Below are 20,988 nucleotides of genomic sequence, written 5' to 3' on the forward strand. Positions count from 1 at the left end.
CCACAACAGGAACTCCCTGAATATTATCTTCTTAAAGAGACTTTTCTTGATATCTCTCACCTGCTAAAGGATTTCCCCATGTCCAAGCATTCTCTAAAACATACTTTTATTTTCATCTGCTTATGATTATCTAAAATTATGTGTTTATTCCTTTTCCCTCTCACAAGAATGTAAATCTAGGAGAGTAGGGACTTTGTTACTCTTTTCACATATTATCTCTATTGCTTTGGATATCATACTGCATGCATTTTAACAATGTCTGTAGTGAATAAGCCTAATGAGGACCATAACACTCTTGCCACTGCTCAAGCACAAAGAACAGCTCTTAAAAGAGTCTCATGCCCAGTAGGTCCTGTGTTGCAAGGAATTACCCTTTAGAAAACAGGAATAGAAACAGAAATAGCAGAGTTCCCCCGCTCCTGCCTCAGCGGAAAGGAATCTATCATCCATGATGATGCAGGTTTGATCTCAGGGGGTTAAGGATCCAGCATTGTTATAAGCTGTGGTGTACGTCGGAGACGTGGCTCCCATCTGGAGTTGCTGTGGGTTTGGCCAATGGCTACAGCTCTGATTTGACCCCTAGCCTGGGAAACTCCATATGCCATGGGTGCAGCCTTTAAGAAAAAAAGAAAGGGGGAGTTTCTGTCGTGGCTCAGTGGTTAACGAATCTGACTAGGAACCATGAGGTTGCGGTTTCAATCCCTGGCCTTGCTCAGTGGGTTAAGGATCCAGCGTTGCCGGGACCTGTGGTGTAGGTCGAGGCTCGGATCCCATGCTGCTGTGGCATAGGTCAGCGGCTACAGCTCCGATTAGCCCCCTAGGCTGGGAACCTCCATATGGCGTGAGAAGCAGCCCTAGAAAAGGCAAAAAGAAAAGAAAAAAAAAAAGAGCGAGAGAGAAACAGAAATAGCAAATAGATATTTCCAAGTAGGCAATCAGTTGCTTCATTTTACGTAGCAGAGGCAAAAAGTTTGAGTAGTAAGTACCATCCCTGGGCAACTGCAGACCAGAGTCTTCTTTGATTGTCAAGAAGTAACCTGTTGGGGAAACTGTGAAAAGATGCATCATTAACTCAGGTTGCCTAAATATTGTGCAATTACAATTCATAAGATATCACATGCAAAAATACCTCTTAACATAAGGATGAAAAAATAGATGAGTAAAAGAGGCCAAATAGTGAGATTATTTTCTTTTTATATCAATGGGTCAATTTTTTTTCTTTTTCTTTTAAGGCCAGTGCCCACGGCTGGTAGCTCCCCAGTCAGGGATGGAAACCCTGCCACAGGAGTGACAGCACCGGATTCTCAACCTGCTAGGCCACTAGGGAACTCCAGGTGGATCAGTCCTTTAATGGAGATTCTGAAGATTATCAAGTCCTGCTAAATAAAGACTGCAGTGCTGATAATCTCCCCAGTTTTCTAGTCTGAAATAGGCAGACCTGGTTCCTAAAAAGATCTCCAAAGAAAGGGCTGGTCTACAACGACGCAAGGTCCCTGGCCCAGGAAGGGAGGCGGTACTGTCTTGTCTTCCAGGCCCTGGCTGTCAACATCCTGGATAAAGCCTCCAGGCTCGGTGCCCAGCCAGGCTGGGGCTTGCCTAGAACCGCGCCCAGATCCAAAGGGCTGCTCGCCTTCCACACAGCGAACTCTGATCTCTTCCAATCCCGTTGTAACTGGCCGCAGGCCCTACGCTCAGCCAGCCAATGGCCATGGCAGTGAGGCGGGTCCTCGGGTCCTCGGGCCAATAGGATGCGGCGGAGTTGGAGCACTCCCCGGGTCCTACGGCCGCGGGGGTTCGCAGCCCCAGCTGCGGGCCATGTGGGAACCTCCCGGAGCTGAAGTGTTCCCGGCGGCCCTTGGCGGCGTTCTCTTCTTGCTGCTCTTCGCCTCGGGGTCCGCCAGCTTTTGAAGCAGAGACGGCCGTCGGGCTTCCCCCCGGGACCGTCGGGGCTGCCATTTATCGGCAACATCTACTCGCTAGCCGCCTCGGCCGAGCTCCCTCATATCTACATGAAAAAGCAGAGCCAGGTGTACGGCGAGGTACAGCCCGACGGGCCTCGGGCAGGGAGGGCCCAGACCTTCCTCCCGGGCTGTCCGACGCTCGTGGGCGCAAGCTACCGTGAACCCTCTCTGTGCGGGCGGCTTGGAGAGGCCGGCTTCCGGGGTTGGGGTGCGAGGTCCACCAGCCGCGCCGCCGCTGGGGGGGTTGGGACGGGGAGGTGGGGGAGTTCCTCTCAGCCGCGCTCACCACCCACCTGGCGTCGGCGGGATCGCATCAGGTCCTCCCGCCTCGGAGGGCTCCGGGGAGGTTTCCCCGCGCATGCGCAAAAGGGGCTCCCGGCCGCGCCGGCCGCACCGTCGGGCGTGACAGATGCTGTTTAGAGCACCAAGAAGCCTGCGCCCAGCTTCCCGCACGTAGATTAGCTTTCACCTATGGCTTCTGGGGAGAACCAAGTGTCTGAATTCTAGGACCCTGTTGGTGGTTAACAAGAGGTTGTTTGCAATTGAGAATGGCTGGTCTAGGGCGTTTGTTGTGAGAATGGGAGCGCAGGTGAAGGCTCCGGGGAAAATGACAGAAAGAGCGAATTAATTAGTGAGTAAAAATCAGTGCAGTGCGGGTGCCCAGGGGCAGGTCTTCTGGTTCTCCCGGTTTTACGGAGCAGGAAACAGCAGCGCAGGCCCGCTGAGTGACTTGCAGGCGTCACACTGCTGCGAGCTCTCAGGGAAAAGCCCACAACACCAGCTTGCGTTTGGAGGGGTGTTCTGATCGCACGTAGCCAGAAGTTTCCAGAACACTGGTCCTAACCAGACTCACCGGTTTTCTTTTTTTCTTTTTTAGGGCTTCACCGGCGGCATATGGAGGTTCCCAGACTAGGGGTCCAATTGGAGCTACAGCTGCCAGCCACAGCCACCACCACAGCCAGGCCGGATCTGATCTGAATCTGCCGCCCACACCGCAGCTCATGGAAATGCCAGATCCTTAATCCACTGAGTGAGGCCAGGGATTGAACCCGAAACCTCATGGTTCCTAGTCGGATTCCTTTCCACTGCACCACACAGGAACTCCTAGCGGGATTTTCTTTTGAATCCATTCCTTTATAGTAAACAACGAGCCAGGCTCTGCCAAGTGCTGGAAAGGAAGAGGTGAAGAAGGCAGTCACAACCCGATTTTAGAGTTACAGTCTGATGAGAAATAAATTAATCTAATGATTGACTACAAATTGTGTGAGTTGTGAAGGAAAAGTACAACAAGGTTGTTTGGCAATTGTATTTTTGGTTTGGGCTTACATCCATATTTTAACTAATTTTTACAAGAATTATTCCAGGTTTTTGTCATTCACTAATGGCTTATATTCCTAAAGGGAGGCTGGACTTAGATAAAGCAAATATATTTAATTCTTTAATTTTCCAGTCCTCCAATTCTTGAGTGTATTTTCATGGTTTTCATCAAATATATTTTATCTCTGTTATGTTGGTAAGAAGCATCATTAATATTCTAGAGAAATCATAAGATGTGAAAGCATAAGACGGAAGTTGAGTCCTTTCGGCATATAAAATTTGACCTTTATTTGTCTGAATCTTAATTTTTTTTCATATACTTAATGGTGATAGTGATAACTGAACACAGTTAAGTGTTACTCAGACATTCTTGGTTATTAATTACAGAACTATTAATTGGATCTACAATGTAAAAAGTGTTGTGGTTTTTGCGGGGCCAAGCGCAGGACATAGGGAAGTTCAGGGGCCAGGGATCCAACCTGTGCCATAGCAGTGACCAGAACCTCTAGTGATAAGGGAGCTGCTGCAGTGACAAGGCTAGATCCTTAACCTGCTGCTCAGGGAATCTCCTAAAAAGTGGTTTTAGACCAATTATGTGAGATGCTGTTGTGCTGAATAGGAAATTGTTTTTCATACATAGATACTTGAAGTGAAAGGAACTCTATTTTCTATGAATGTTATTTTTAGGGGAGGGGGTAATCTAACTCTTCCAGTAGTGTTACCCAAAAAACTGGGTTTGCCTTTTGGTGGGTGACGAAAAACAAAAACAGCCCAAAGATCAGAAAAGGAGTGATTTATTACTTGCAACAAGTAAGTAGAACACCAGGGATTTTTCCCAAAACAGCCTATCCCCCAAACAGCAAAGTTGGGGAAGTTTTTAAGTTGAGAACATGCATATTCATGAAGACTTGGGCGGTGTGTGCATATTCATGAAAGGGATTGAGCAAGGGAATTCAGCACAGAATTGGGACAAAGGTCAACGGAGTCCAAACTCTAATTGATTGAAGTCTCAGAGGGTCAGAAAAGGTCAGCATCATCTCTTAGGTTGCTGTAGAGGAGGTGGCTGAATGCTTCATACTAATCGTTACCATTGGTTACCATTCACACAGAACTGTGAGGCTTTACTACTGATACATTATCTTTGCCGTTGTTACTTCTCTTGCCAGATAGCAATCATTTGTTCTTTTGTTCCTTTAGGATTTATTACTGAGACTTGTTCAAGGGCAAGCATTGTGGCCAGGCTTAGATCCCAAAATAACTTTGGGCAAAAATGACTCAAGTCAAAAAAGCAATACCAGATTCTTTTTCTGGGGACCCCCCTACCCAATCTGCTTATAAACAGTGGATTATCAGTTAAACAATAAATGTGTTGGAAGACTGTCATCTTGGGATAGATAGCTCTGGTTTAATGGATTTGGGCATGAGTAACCAGTTTGTTGCTGGTACACTATTTGAGGCAACCATGGGTCTTTACAAAGCGTCATTTTACTTGAGGTGGTAAAATCAAATAGGGCTAACCTGTGCGGTTAGGTGCAAGAGAGGCAGAAAAAAAAGAAGTAGAGGGATATATGCATTGAATAGTAGGCATTGTTGGAGTAACTCTGCTTGAGATTGAAGTTGAAAACCACCTAACACGTTAACCCTTTAAACTGCTTGCTCTTAATCTTAGCTGTGAAACACCCCTACATGTCTCCCACTGTCATAGAGGTATTTTCCAGTTCTGACAAATTCTCGAAGTTGGTGTGAATTGTTAAAATACTATACATTTTTTGGGAAGAGGAGGAAACCGTTATCTCCTGTACTTCTACATGGTTTTGGAAAGTTGTTTATATGTCCTATTTATAAATAGAATCTTATTTTTCCGCTGTCTTACTTGATGATGTGGCGATGTGTGCTTGGAGAAGAAAGCTCTGGACTTTAAAATTGCTTATGAGAAATGACAATCACTTCAAGTGACACCTACTTTTATGAAGTCTGTGAATTCAATTCTCCTTCATAATTCTTGAAATGAAGACAACCAGTCCTCAAGTCTTATACAGTCATTTTAAAGACAGTCTAATATAGCAATGTACTGCATTGAGAATTACCATTTCCTTGGAGACTCATTCTGAATGTGTAAGCTTCTGCAGTGACTAATCTTAACCCAGATTTCAAGAAGCATTCCCTAGCTAGCAAAGCTAGTACGAGAGCTTTTACAGATTATTTTCGGGTAATGCATGTAAGGATAATAAAATAATTACTTTGAGGCAAGTAGAGTTGACAACCTATAATTTATTTATACAGTAAGCATTTATTGAGATTTATGCAAGGCATTGAATGAGAGTCTATGGAGCATTCAAAGATGAAAGAGATGAAATCACTGAATCTGAAGAATTTATAATTTAGCAGGCAAGCAGAAGCCAGGAATATGAATGTATCTTGTTTTAAATACTATTAAATAAGTGCCACAGGAACGTCTAAGCATGTGCTTTGGTGGTTTAAGAGAGAGAGTGCACCAAGAAAGGCTTCATAGAGGTTGGCTCCTAATGACTTGGTGAGGTTTGGACAGTATGGCAGTTAAAGAAGGCATGACAAATGAGAATACAGCCCAAGCAAGTGTTGAAAAGTAGGTGGCAATTATTTATCAGTTTTCATCAATAGCACTTTTTACATTCCTCTGTTATTATCACTCAGCCCATAGTGTTTGTGTGTCTCCACCACTATTCTTTAAGTCAACATATATTTATCAATTGTTATCATGTGCTAAGTACTTTCTTAGGTATGAATATATAGCAATGAACAAGACAGATCAAAATCCCTGCCGTCATGTAGCTTACATTCTAGTGGTGGAGGGGGGTGGGGAGCAGGACAAAGACAGTAAGTTATGGGAGTTCCCGTCTTGGCACAGCGGAAACGAATCCGACTAGAAACCATGAGGTTGTGGGTTCAATCCCTGGCCTTGCTTAGTGGGTTAAGGATCTGGCGCTCAGCGATGCTGTGAGCTGTGGTTTAGGTTGCAGACATGGCTCAGATTTGGTGTTGCTGTGGCTCTGGAGTAGGCCAGCAGCTGATTCGACCCCTAGCCTGGGAACCTCCATGTGCTGCGGGTGCAGCCCTGAAAGGACAAAAACAAAACAAAACAAAAACAGTAAGTTATATAATGTTAGGGTACAGGGTATAAAGTAAACTAAATTCGGGTAAGGGAGATGGAGAACGCTAGGAGGTGAAATTTCAATGGGTTAGAGCAGGGTTCACTGCAAAAAAAAGGTATCTGAGCAAATGCTTAAAGGAAGTGAAGGAGCAAGGTATGGGAATATCTAGGGCAAGAATATTCCTGGCCAAAGGAACAGGTACAGAGGCCATGTAGCAGGAGTATGCCATGTTGAGAATCACCTGTAAAGAGACAGGTTAAGAGGCTGTAGAGATAACACTGGGGAAAAATGAAGGATCAGAATGTCGGTGATGGAAGTGGTACGAAATTGTCATGTTCTATCTGTATGGTGAAAGTTGAAACATCACCCTGAGCAGTGATGTGGGGCTAGGGTGAAAAATGGAGTCAACACGGGCAGCTCATGGGCAGTTTGATCCCTGAGTAGCTTGAAGGATGGATGTAATGGTCATTAACTTGAGATAGTGAAAAATTGTGGGTAGCGCTAGCTTGGGAGGAGGGGAAGAGACTTGAAAATCATAGACTGACTCCTAGAAGGTGTTTCATGTGTTCTCATTTCCATCTCTGCCAGCATCATAACCAGCCCATAGTAATACTAAAAATTATTTGAATAAATTAAAAATATATAGACCTAGTCTTGGATGCTTCCATAGATCAAAGTAGTATAAGGATGAATTTTCACAATTTGATTTACAAACCTTTACCAAAAGTCCTTGAAAACAGCATAAACCAGAATAGATGCTAGTTCAAGTAACAGTTTCCCCAGTTTTGCCCTCAAATAGAGAGATATCTCATTTTTGAGTAAACGTGGATTGTAAAACAACTTTCTCAAGCTTGGCTCCTCCTTGGTTTTTATAATTCCTAGTGTCCACAGCCTGGCAGCTTTACCCTGAAGTTAATTGCCCTGTTCTGCCTTCCTGTTAACGCAATTTTTAATCTTTGTAAAATCAATGACAAAATTGATTCGATCACAAAGTTAGGATTTTTTTCTCCTGCATCAGGAGCACTGTCTATTCAGTAATGCCATGTTTTATTAACTGCTATGAAATCATGATTTTTAATAAATATGTATTTGGTCCTTGTACCTTTCCTGGCACAACCTCCTTAAACGCTGAGAATTTCATAAGAGTTAGAGTGATAAAGGCATCTTTTGTATCCTAACAAGCTCCTTTCACCCACCTCAGAGTTCATGTTTTAATATTAATGGAAAGCTCTTAAGAATGGGAACTTGTTGCCTGGAGAACCAACCAGAATTAGAGGGTTGGAGGTTTTAGTCCTCCTCACCTTTCCTCTGGGAAAGGGAGAGGGGCTGGAGTTTGAGTCAGTCACCAGTGTCCAGTGATTTAATCAACCATGCCTAGGTAGTAACACCTCCATAAAAAATGCCTCATTACTGGCCTCGGAGAGCTTCCGTGTTGAATTGGTGAAATGGTGAACCAGTGGAGGTGAGTGGAGGCTAACACGTCTTGAGAGAGCATGGAGACTCCTTACCCCTGTCCTTGTACCTTGCTGTTGGGCTGCGCTCTGCAGGCCTACAGGGCCTGTACTTGCCCAGCTTCAAGACCGAAGAAAGAGCACGGAGTCAGCATCAGAGACATCAGTGGTTTAATGGATGGGGGAATCTTCTGTCTGAAGCAAGGTCTTGGAGCAGCATCCCACAGTGCATGGCAGATGGTGGCCAGAACTGGCGGCATTCTTTCCCTCCTAGGGGTGATGGGTGGGGAGGAGATTACCAGCCATTGAGAGAATTGACTCTGGTTGGCTCATTAGTTACCAGGGAAACTAGCAGAGGGGCACACCCCTCACTGCCCCTTGATAAGAACAATCACTAGCTGGGGCCTGGGGCAAGTATGTAGGAAGGTTAATCAGTGAGTAGGGCACTCGTCTGGGATGTACCAAGAACAAGAGAACAGCCACTTAGAGTGGCCTGACTATACACTTGCCCTATCCACCTCTTCCTTACAGCTGCTCCTCAGTTATATCTTTTCCTTTTCTCCCCCCGCCCCCCCCCCTTTTTCTTTTTTGGCTGCCCTGCAGCATATGGTGTTCCCGGGTCAGGGATCAGATCCCAGCCACAATTGCAACCTAGCAGTTGTAACCTATGCTGCAGCTGCAGCAACCCCTAAGAAACGGGTAATCTCGAAAGGAAAATAATTGTCTTGAGTTCTGTGAACCACTCTAACAAGTCAATCAAACCTGAGGAGGAGATCATAGAAACCTCTGATTTATAGCCCTTTGATCAGAAGCACATGTAACAGCCTGGACTTGTGATTCGAGTCTGAAGTGGGGAGTCCGAAGTGTCTTTTGTGACACTGAGCTCTTAACCTATGGAATCTGACACTTTCTCCAGGGAGATAGTGTCAGAGTTGAGTTAAATTGTAAGCCACCCAGCCGATGTCACAGAATTGCTTAATGTATGGAAAGTCCACACATATGGTTGTCCTAAGTGTTGCAGAGAGTAGAGGAGACACAGGAGGGGAGTTTTTCCTTTTTATCTGCTTAAAATTAACTTCTGGTAAAAGACCATCCCATTACTGCTTTGGAAACTGATAGAACCCCACCTTTGCTCAGCTCATAACTCCCTTTATGCTGAAACTCTTACACGACAGCTTTTGACTAATAGCGCTTACGGTAGGGAGTCCAAGCTCCTTCCCCAAAGTTCTGGATGTACCTGCTGACCCATTCTTGTGCCAAAGACTGTTGCTCAGTTGGTTGACTGTTACTACTTGGAGGTCTCCACCACTTGGGCTGCTGTAACTATTTTTCTGCTGAACTTCAATTCTCTGTTAAGCCTCCTGGTTCCCCCAGCCGTGGAATAATAAATATGTGGATGGAGTCACTTCCTCATTCATCTTGTAAATAAACAGAGATTCTGAGATATCATTGAATGTTTTGAGCTGGAATGAATTTTTTTTTTTTTTTTTTTTTTTTTTTTTTGGCCTTGCCTGTGGCATGTGAAAGCTCCTGGATTGAGGATCAAACCTGTGCTACAGCAGCAACCCAAGCTGCTGCAGTGACAATGCTGGATCCTTAACCCACTGTGCCACAGAAGACCTCCTAGACTTAATTTCAAAAGAGCATATGTGGAGTTCTATTGGAACTCAGCAGATTAAGAACTTAACATAGTCTCCTTGAGGATGCAGGTTCGATCCCTGGCCTCACTCAGTAGGTTAAGGGTCTGGGGTTGCTGCAATCTGCGGCTCAGATCTGGTGTTGCCATGGCTGTGCCAGCTGCAGCTCTGATTTGTCCTAGCCTGGGAACTTCCACATGCCACAGGTACAGCCGTAAAAAGAAATAAAAGAGCATATAACTCAAATTATTTTTTGACTTTCTATGGCAGCCCTGAAGCCCAAAATTTTTCTGCCCAGTGCCCTATATCTGTTTTGTGAAAAGACTTATACTAGAACCCAGGTCTTCTGAGCCTGTTACTCTTTTCTTTCTTTCTTTCTTTTTTTTTTTTTTTTTTTTTTGTAAGTAAGGTTTATTGAAGAATAATTTGTATGTAGTAAAATCCACCCTTTTTAGGTGCAATAAAAAAATTTTTTTTGGTCTTTTTAGGGCCGCACGGCATATGAAGATTCCCAGGCCAGAGGTCTAATCGGAGCTGTTGTTGCCAGCCCACATTACAGCCACAGCAACACCAGATCCAAGCCACGTCTGTGATCTACACCACAGCTCACGGCAACGCCAGATCCTTAACCCACTGAGCGGGGCCAGGAATCAAACCCACAACCTCATGGTTCCTAGTCGGATTCGTTTCCCCTGCGCCAAGATGGGAACTCCAGGTGCAATAAATTTTAACAAACTCATACAGTTCAGTGTCCACCATTAGAGTCAAGATACAGAACATTTTTCTCAACCTAAAACTTCCCATGTGCTCCTTTGTTGTCAAACCCCTCCATGCATTTCCAGGCCGCAAATATGAGTTTGCCTCTTCCAGAATGTCATGTAAATGCAGTAATACAATATGTAGCATTCTGAGCCTCGCTTTTTTTCACTTATCATAATGCATTTGGGATTGATTCAGATTGTTGTACATATCAATAGTTCATTCTATGTCCTTGTTGAGTAATATTCCACTGCATGAATGTACCATGTTTTTTTTTTTTTCTTTTTATGGCTGCACTTGCAGCACATTACTTACACAATTTATAGGATTTTTGTCTTGAGCCACTGAATGCATAATGAAATCCTGGTGTTTGATATGCCTTGTAGAGAGAAGGAACTCTTAAACCTTGTCAGTTCAGTAATGGCCAAAATTTTCAGGGAATAACAAATACTGGAAGAGCTGGCCTTGGTTTGTATGGATTTCCATGGTTATTTTTCTCCATATATCTTGCCATTTAAATATTTTTCTTTTCTTCTCACAGATCTTCAGCTTAGATCTTGGAGGTATATCAACTGTGGTTCTAAATGGCTATGATGTAGTAAAGGAATGCCTCGTTCATCAAAGTGAAATTTTTGCAGACAGACCATGCCTGCCTTTATTCATGAAGATGACAAAAATGGGAGGTATGTTTATTTTCACCTATCTTGTGATTTACTAAACTGTTTTAAGTAATATTTCTTATTTTATATAAATTTAATGCATAGAGATTCGATTCCATTGTGGTGATTAACAGGAAAGTATTAATTAGTCATTTTAGGTTACAGAACCTAGTATTTGAGGACCTTTCAGGTTGCATTACAGTCATATTTTAGACCAGTACATTCTAATTCTACTGTGGTAGTTCAGTTCTAGTAAATAATGTTTTAAAGAATTAGCACTTGGGAGTTCCCGTCGTGGCTCAGTGGTTAATGAACCCAACTAGGAACCATGAGGTTGCGGGTTCAATCCCTGGCTTTGCTTAGTGGGTCAAGGATCCAGCGTTGCCATGAGCTGTGGTGTAGGTCACAGACACGGCTCAGATCTGGAATTGCTGTGGCTGTGGCTGGCGGCTACAGCTCCAATTAGACCCCTAGCCTGGGAACCTCCATATGCTGCAGGAGCAGCCCTAGAAAAGGTACAAAGACAAAAAAAAAAAAAAAAAAAAAGAATTACCACTTAATAAAATGTGCAGGTTTTTTGAAACAAGTTAAGAATACCCACATGCCACCACAGTTGAATCAAAAGTATCTTTGAGGCTAGTCTTTAGAGCTTGGTGACATTTTATAGCTTTAGCTATCGTTTTATAGCTTGTAGATCCTGAAACAGCCCCTTGCAACTAATAATATTATGATATGCAAATGAATAGTGGCAGAGTTTGTGTAAAGAACTAGAATTCTCTATGGTTTAATGTTGATCAGTGTCGGATGATTTCATATTCAACAAGGGAGAAAGGCTGAAAATTAACAGAATGAATAAGAGGCAAGCAGCAATAGAAAGCTTAAAATAGAATGTTGACATCAAAATACATCCGTTTCATACTTAATGGTGTGAGCATTTTTATAACAATGATGAGTAAAATTTTCCAATTTAATGAGAGATTCACACTTCATTTCAAAGGAAAATTCAATAATGTCTTGGTTATGTAGACTAAAGATAAAGACATTGATTGAAAAAGAAAAAAATTAAAATTAACTGTATTAAATTGCAAAGCAAATAAACTAATGCAAAGAAAACACCAGTTTTAAAGGCCAAATTCTCAGATAAGAGTATGATGATACTTGAAAGCAATAATATAAATAAAATGTAAATCTCCACCTTCTTAAATGCTCAAAATTATACCACAATTATAATAGAAGACCTTTAAAGAAATTATGAAAATGAACGATGTGGTCAGAATGAAATGTAGGATAAAGTACATTTTTTTTTGTTGTTGTTGTTGTCTTTTTGCCTTTTCTTGGGCCGCTCTCACGGCATGTGGAGGTTCCCAGGCTAGGGGCCGAATCAGAGCCATAGCCGCCACCAGCCTGCACCAGAGCCACAGCAATACGGGATCTAAGTCACGTCTGCAACCTACACCACAGCTCATGGCAACGCCAGGATCCTTAACCCACTGAGCGAGGCCAGGGATCGAACCTGCAACCTCATGGTTCCTAGTCAGATTCATTAACCACTGCACCACTACGGGAACTCCTAAAGCACATATCTTAAGCTATAAATTTATAAGTTGAACTATTTTTATCATAAAGATAAGATAAACATTCAACTTAAGATTTTCAAAGAAATAGAGAAAAATAGGTAGAAAATTAGATGTGTTATTTTAAGATGCATATGCATTGAACTTAAAACTGGAAAATCAAAACCACCATCAACTGGCTGTTTGAATAGAGAATAGTTGCCCTTTAGGTGGGTTCAGCCTATGCCCCGGCACACAGGTTGGCCAGTGTAAGGTTATATAATAAGGCTCCGCTGTACTTTTTTCTTTTTTTTTTTTTGTCTTTTTTTTGTTGTTGTTGTTGTTTTGTTGTTGTTGTTGTTGCTATCTCTTGGGCCACTTCCGCGGCATATGGAGGTTCCCAGGCTAGGGGTCTTATCAGAGCTGTAGCCACCGGCCTACGCCAGAGCCACAGCAACGCGGGATCCGAGCCGCGTCTGCAACCTACACCACAGCTCACGGCAACGCCGGATCGTTCACCCACTGAGCAAGGGCAGGGACCGAACCCGAAACCTCATGGTTCCTAGTCGGATTCGCCAACCACTGCGCCACGACGGGAACTCCCGCTGTACTTTTTTCTGTGCAACTGTGTTTATATGTTATGCACATGTATCCCACATACATACATTTCTCTTAGGCTTGCTTTCATCTCAGTGCCTTTGCACTGATTCTCCCTGCAGTGATCTTTCCCTGGATATCTGCTTGATTCATTTCCATCTCCTATGTCTATCTTTACTTGTGTCAACTCCTCAGGAGTTGAGAGGCTTTTCCCAGCTATCCTACATCTCCTTCCTTGCTGTGTAATTTGTTTGCCTCTCCTCACTCGTATGTAAGGGCCATGACAAATAGTCATCTTTGCCTCTTTTTTTCATTCATATATCCATGACATTTTTGCTCCATAATACCTGTTGAATGAATATTTGTGGAATTAATAGTCATCTGGGAGTATGAAAAAGAGAATGGACTAAGGACTATAAGATTGTTGCACAAGGTTAAAGATGGCCTTATGTATGGTGAACTTTTTTTTTTTTTTTTTAGGGCTGCATCTGTCGCATATGAAAGTGCCTAGGCTATGGGTTGAATCAGAGCAAAAAAAAAAAAAAAAAAAAAAAAAAAAAAAAAAAAAAAAAAAAAAAAAAAAAAAAAAAAAAAAAAAAAAAAAAAAAAAAAAAAAAAAAATGCTAGGTCTGAGCTGAAGCCAGGCCGGCAGCTACACGTACACCACAGCCACAGCAATGCCAGATCCAAGCCGCGTCTGCGACCTACACTACAGCTTACGGCAATGCTGGATCCTTAACCCACTGAGCAAGGCCAGGGGTCAAACCCGAAACGTTATGGTTCCTAGTTGGATTTGTTTCCACTGTGCTATGACAGGAACTCCTGAAGGTGTTCTTTCTTTCTTTCTTTCTTTTGCCATTCCCATGGAATTTCCTGGGCCAGGGATCAAAACTGCACCACAGTTGTGACATACACCACAGCTGTGGCAATGCTGGATCCTTAACCTGCTGTGCCACACGGAAACTTCTGATGTTTTCTTTCTTATTAGTTGATTTAAAGGGAAAATATTGCATAGTAGACATGCCAGAATGGTGGAGTGTACTATGGAGACTCTGAAGTATTAAAGCAAGCAGTATCAACATTAGAAGTTTGAGTTTCATGTTTGTCCTCTTAGTTTGGTCTGCTGTAACAGAAAATCACAGACAGAGTGGCTTAAACAACAAATATTTATTCTCACAGATCTGGAGTCTGGGAAGTTTAAGATCAAGGTGCCAGCAGATCCACTGTCTGGAAAGAGCCTCCTTCCTCCTTTGTAGATAGCTGTCTTCTAATATCCTCACATAACCAAGAGCCATCAACTTTTCTCATGTCCCTTCTTACAAGAACACTAAGCCCATTCATGAGGACTCGTGACCTAATTCCTCCCAAAGGCCCCACCTCCTAATGCCATCACACTGGAGCATTTGAGTTTTGTGGAGGCACAAACGTTCAGTCCCTAGCATCTCCTTTAGTTTAGGTTTTGGGTTTTGTTTTTTTTTTTTAATCTTTTTAGGGCCATACCTGAGGTATGTGGAGGTTCCCAGGCTGGGGGTCCAATCAGAGCTGTAGCTGCCAGCCCAGACCACAGCCACAGTAATGCAGGATCCGAGCCGAGTCTTCAGCCTGCACCACAGCTCATGGCAATGCCGGATCCTTGACCCACTGAGCAGGCCAGGGATCAAACCCACAACCTCATTGTTCCTAGTCGGATTCATTTCTGCTGCGCCACAACGAGAACTCCTCTCCTTTAGTTTTGATATTTCCATTACATTCCTCATTCACCCTTGCCTCTGCCAGTTATATTATTAGATAACATATGCCTTTAATGGGAGGAAATTTGTATTCTAAAATCTAGTCTCAGAGTTCTCTGATGGTCTAGTGGTTACGATTCAGTGTTTCCCTGCTGCAGCCCAGGTTGAATCCCTAGTCTGGGAACTTTCATAAGCCATGGATGCATACAAAAAAAAAAAAAAAAAAAAGATAAAAATAAAATCTAGTCTTTTAGGAGTTCCTGCTATGGCACAATGGGATTAGCTGTGTCTCTGCAGCACCAGGCTGCATGTTCAACCCCTGGCCCAGCACAGTGGGTTAAAGGATCTGGTGTTGCTGCAGCTGCAGAGTAGGTTAAAACTTTAGCTCAGATCTGATCCCTGACCCAGGAACTCCCTGTGCCATGACACAACCAAAAATGAAGAAGAAGAAGAAAAAAAAATCTAGTCTCTTAAAGTAGAAAATGTCTAATTCTATAAGGATGATTTTTCAGGTGTGTGTTTAGTCCAGGATAAAGTTTTGCCCATAGAACACACAGCATTTATCTTCTGTAAATTAGGCTTATATTAAAGGTTCGATAATAAAGTCACCTGGGCCTAGTTCACCCAGATTAAATTACACAAGGATGGTCCAGTTTCTTGTGGTGGGAGATTATCGGTCTTTGCTGCTTATCCTCAGATGAGACATAGAGACAAGCTTTGTTTATAATATTCCATGGCTAATAGGTAGCAGAGAATAAAGCTTACCTATTGCGTCTAGTTTTGGTTTTATAGAAAATTTGAAGAATGACTAACTAGCCTTGCCCCCCCTCCCACCGCCCGTAGCATTTTTAGCTATAATGTGATGTTGGAATGACAAAATTAACAAAAAAAAAAATGTTTTTTGGCCTTGCTCAGGGCACGCAGAAGTTCCTAGCTCAGGGATCAAACCCACACCATAGCACTGACATTGCCAGGTCCTTAACCTGCTGAGCTACCAGGGAACTCCTTTAATAGTTTTACAGAAAGATAATTTTGAGAAGAATATGACTAACCATTCTTTACTTTTTTTAGGGTTACTCAATTCCAGATATGGCCGAGGATGGGTTGATCACAGAAGATTAGCTGTAAACAGCTTTCGCTCTTTTGGATATGGCCAAAAGTCTTTTGAATCTAAAATCTTAGAAGAAACCAAATTTTTCATGGATGCTATTGAAACATACAGTAGTAGACCTTTTGACTTTAAACAATTAATAACAAATGCTGTTTCAAACATAACCAATCTGATCATTTTTGGAGAACGATTCACTTATGAAGACACTGATTTTCAGCACATGATTGAGTTATTTAGTGAAAATGTGGAACTAGCCGCCAGTGCCTCAGTCTTCCTCTATAATGCCTTTCCATGGATTGGCATCTTACCTTTTGGAAAACATCAGCAGCTGTTTAGAAATGCAGCTGTGGTCTACGATTTTCTCTCCAGGCTTATCGAAAAAGCTTCCATCAACAGAAAGCCTCAGTCACCTCAGCATTTTGTTGATGCTTATTTAGATGAGATGGATCAAGGTGAAAAGGACCCATCATCTACTTTCTCCAAAGAAAACCTGATTTTCTCTGTAGGTGAACTCATCATTGCTGGAACTGAAACTACAACCAATGTGTTACGATGGGCAATTCTTTTCATGGCCCTTTACCCAAACATTCAAGGTGAGGATTCTCCTTATCTCAAGGTCTGTTCTTACAGTTAGGACTCACACATGTTTTAGAGTCTTTGGCCATGTAGAAAGCATTTTATTTAGGAACTCCTATGTAGCCAGAGAGCCTAAATAGCTAGCCAAAAAAAAAATATTTAATACTTAATAAGGTTTTCAAAACTGTTAACTCATATAAAAACCTCAGAGATGGGTCTTGGAATACCTATTTTATAAATGAGGGAAAAGGCTGAATGGATGATTTGCCACTAGAAGTGACTTAGCTGGGACCTGAACAGCCTGGCTTCTATTTTGTTGTTGTCGGTTTTTCATTTTTGTTTTTGTTTTTTTAAGAGCCGCATCTGCACATATGGAAGTTTCCAGGCTAGGGGTTGAATCAGAGCTGCAGCTGCTTTCTCATACCACAGCTGCTTTCTCATGCCACAGCAATGCCAGATCTGAGCCACATCTGCAACCTATACCACAGCTCAAGGCAGTGCCAAATCCTAAACCCACTGAGTGAGGCCAGGGATAGAACCCACATCCTCATGGCTTCTCGTTGTTACTGCTGAGCTACAAAGGGAACTCCTGTTTTTTTTTAATTCAAGTTTTTCTGGGTTTTTTGGTTTTGTTTTGTCTTTTTTGGTCCATACCTGCGGCACATGGAGGTTCCCAGGCTGGGGGTCGAATTGGAGCTGTAGCCACTGGCCTACACCACAACCACAGCAATGTCAGATCAGAGCCGAGTCTGTGACCTATAGATCACAGCAATGCTGGATACTTAACCCGCTCAGCAAGGAGGCCAGGGATTGAACCTCTGTCTTCATGGATGCTCGTCAGATTCCTTTCCCCTGAGCCATGACAGGAACTCCTAATTCAAGTCTTTATGCTTTGCTATTTTCCTTGCTGAGAGTGTTGTTATTCTAACCCTAGGTTTGTTTGTTTGTTTGTTTGTTTTTGGTCTTTTTGTCTTTTCTAGGGCTGCTCGCATGGCATATGGAGGTTCCCAGGCTAGGGGTCTAATCAGAGGCTGTAGATGCTGGCCTTCGCCAGAGCCACAGCAACATGGGATCCGAGCCACATCTGCGATCTACACCATAGCTCACGGCAACGACAGAGCCTTAACCCACTGAGCAAGGCCAGGGATCGAACCTGCAACCTCATGGTTCCTAGTTGGATTCGTTAACTACTGCGCCACGACAAGAACTCCAGTGTCATTTTTATTTTTATTAATTTTAATGTATTTTTCACAACAAAATTATTCAGAGCATTGGCTACTGATTGTATAAGATATATGGCATGTATTTAAGATAATAAAAAATCTGAATCCAGGGTGTACCCATACCTTATTGGCTTACTCTGGGCTATCCTTTATTTTAATCCCAAAGGGAAATTACTTTAGATATAATTCTAAGAATTGCATAATAACTTGAACACTTTTTCTGTTACAGGACAAGTTCATAAAGAGATTGATTTAATTATAGGACCAAACGGGAAGCCTTCTTGGGATGACAAATGCAAAATGCCTTATACGGAGGCAGTTTTGCATGAAGTTTTAAGATTCTGTAATATAGTGCCATTAGGGATTTTCCATGCAACTTCTGAAGATGCCATTGTACGTGGTTATTCCATTCCTAAAGGCACAACAGTAATTACAAATCTCTATTCTGTACACTTTGATGAAAAGTACTGGAGAGACCCAGAAATATTCTATCCAGAGCGATTTCTGGACAGCAGTGGATGTTTTTCCAAGAAGGAAGCTTTGGTTCCTTTCTCCCTAGGTAAGAGAACTTTCACAGGGGCAGAATTTTAGGACAAAGTATAATGATGATTTATCACATATAACATCTTAATCTGAAGCTTCTGTTGTAGAATTAATATTCTAATTCTAAAGCAGCATTTACTCTTACGGGAGGGAATGGTTGAATTAGAGATCCCTAACATCTGTTTCTACTCAGAATAAACAAGCCCCATGTTAGCAGCTAGAGAGAAACTGTTGAGAAGCTTTGGCTTCTTCTAAAACTTTCTTGCTTATGGATTTTTGGCTTGTAATCAAAACTCACAGAGCCAGACATCAGTAACAGGCAGCTTAGGAAGCTGAGACCCAGCGAGGGGAATGGCATCATAATGTGAAGTAGCTCTCTTGGCTCTCAATTATTATACCTCATTGTCAAAAATATTGCTTCTGGAGTTCCCATCGTGGCGCAGTGGTTAACGAATCCAACTAGGAACCATGAGGTTGCAGGTTCGGTCCCTGCCCTTGCTCAGTGGGTTAACGATCCGGCGTTGCTGTGAGCTGTAGTGTAGGTTGCAGACGCGGCTCGGATCCCACGTTGCTGTGGCTCTGGCGTAGGCCGGTGGCTACAGCTCCGATTCAACCCCTAGCCTGGGAACCTCCATATGCCGCGGGAGCGGCCCAAGAAATAGCAACAACAACAACAAAAGACAAAAAAGACAAAAGACAAAAAAAAAAAAAAAAAAAAAATTGCTTCTGGAATTCCCGTCGTGGCACAGTGGAAACGAATCCGACTAGGAGCCATGAGGTTGTGGGTTCAATCCCTGGCCCCGCTCAGTGGGTTAAGAATCCAGCATTGCTGTGAGCTGTGGTGTAAGTCACAGATGAGGTTCAGATCCTGTGTTGCTGTGGCTGTGATGTAGGCCTGCAGCTACAGCTCCAATTCGACCCCTAGCCTGGGAACCCCCATATGCCACGGGTGCAGCCCTAAAAAAGCAAAAAAAAAAAAATTTTTTTTTGCTTCTGTTGGGAAAAAGTACACAGATCACAAGACCCCTGGAAGATGGACTGGAAACTTATTTCATTGAGGGAGGGCACATGTGCCGTCATTTGAAATGAGCTTCTCCTGGGTCTATAGAACAAAATGTCACACCTCAGATCTTTCACAGCCCATCTCAGGTTCTGTTGCCACATGCAAAGAAAGTGGAGAGTGAGACTAATAAGCTTACAAGAGTCTTGACCTGACAAAAGGTGGTAAGGTAAAAAGGGGCTCTGGGACCCAAAGTGCCAATGTCTGTTCTTTGGGGCTTAAGAAAATCCTTTAATAGACTTTCTTTTAATTCTAGATTTCCCGAGTGGTATATATTAGCCATAAATTTTGGCAAATATCTTGGATTTAAAAAAATTATTATGCCAGTTTTTTTTATGTTTAGGGAGAAGACATTGTCTTGGAGAACAGCTGGCTCGGATGGAAATGTTCCTGTTTTTTACAGCCTTGCTTCAGCGATTTCACTTGCATTTTCCCCATGGACTGGTTCCAAATCTGAAGCCCAAGTTGGGCATGACGTTGCAGCCCCAGCCCTACCTCATCTGCGCAGAAAGACGCTGAAAATGCACAGATGTTTTTTTTGGAACAAGGCTATATGTTTGCCTCAGAATAAGTATTAGCTGTTATTTTTTTCCTAACCTTTTATGACTTACAAAGTAGAATCATCTAATGAAAACAGAGGTCAAATAACAGTTGTTGCTGAAGATACTAAGAAGGGCCATTGATGCCCTGACTTTGCAGCCTCTTGTTGAACACCAGATACGCTTCATCCCTTCTTGACTCCAACTTACTCCTGTCTGGGGGCTTTGCTTCCAAATGCTAATGCCAGCTCTCTTCTGATCAGGTATTGTCATTAACAGATTGTGTGGTACTTATCTGGTTTAATAGTGGGCTAAAGAAATTAGAACCCAACTAGATGAGTTTGTACTACAGAGTTATTTTACGTGGTGACAGGTGACAGATAAATATCTATATATTTAATGTAAAACCTACCAATGCCTTCAAATCTTGCTTCCCACTATATCTGCATAAAAGCTGCATCATTCTTCCTACAAATGAGGTTCCCTGTGACCCTTCATAGAAGTAGTTCAGGAAGTTACAATAATGTATTTAAAATAAAAATGACATGTGACTATTATTTGTGGAAACAGACTTTTCCCCCAGTGCCACTTCTTTTCCAAAATAGTCACAGTGCCTAAAGATTGAATCCTTTAACTATTTATTTATTTTGTCTTTTTAGGGTCACACCTGCGGGATGTGGAAGCTCCCAGGCGAGGGGTTCAATCAGAACTATAGCTGCCAGCTATGCCACAGCCATGGTAACTTGGGACCCGAGCCATGCCTGCACCCTACACCACAGCTCATGGTAAGGCCAGATCCTTAACCCACTGAGTGAGTCCAGGGATGGGAGCCACATCCTCATGGATATTAGTCAGGTTTATTTCCACTGAGCCACAGCAGGAACTCCGAATCCTTTAATCTTTTAGAGGTCTCTAGGCAGTTCCTTGGATTACTATTAGTTTTCTAAAAAGAATACTATTCAAATACAAAAAACATGCTTTAGAGGCAAGGTAACTGCATAAATTGAGACATTTAAGAATGATGGGGGAGTTCCCATCATGACTCAGTGGAAACGAATCTGGCTAGTATCCATGAGGACGCAGGTTCGATCCCTGGCCTCACTGAGTGGTTTAAGGATCTGGCCTTGCCATGAGCTGTGGT

General features: G+C 42.8%; 1 protein-coding gene and 1 long non-coding RNA gene across 2 annotated transcripts; one reads left to right on the forward strand and one right to left on the reverse strand.

The window, feature by feature from the left end:
* LOC110259296 lies at window positions 925-2,561 on the reverse strand. The gene is made up of 2 exons (XR_002341568.1): window positions 2,255-2,561; window positions 925-1,049 (listed from the first exon to the last, which is right to left on the reverse strand). It is a non-coding gene; the product is annotated as an uncharacterized LOC110259296 (long non-coding RNA).
* CYP2R1 (cytochrome P450, family 2, subfamily R, polypeptide 1) lies at window positions 1,728-20,418 on the forward strand. The gene is given in 6 exon segments (XM_003480731.4): window positions 1,728-1,882; window positions 1,885-2,039; window positions 10,798-10,939; window positions 15,867-16,499; window positions 17,935-18,264; window positions 19,652-20,418. Coding segments are annotated over 6 exon segments (1,503 nt in total). The 5' UTR covers window positions 1,728-1,815; the 3' UTR covers window positions 19,828-20,418.

Source organism: Sus scrofa, chromosome 2 (genome assembly GCF_000003025.6).
Source record: "Sus scrofa isolate TJ Tabasco breed Duroc chromosome 2, Sscrofa11.1, whole genome shotgun sequence".
In the NCBI taxonomy this organism is placed as follows: domain Eukaryota; kingdom Metazoa; phylum Chordata; class Mammalia; order Artiodactyla; family Suidae; genus Sus; species Sus scrofa.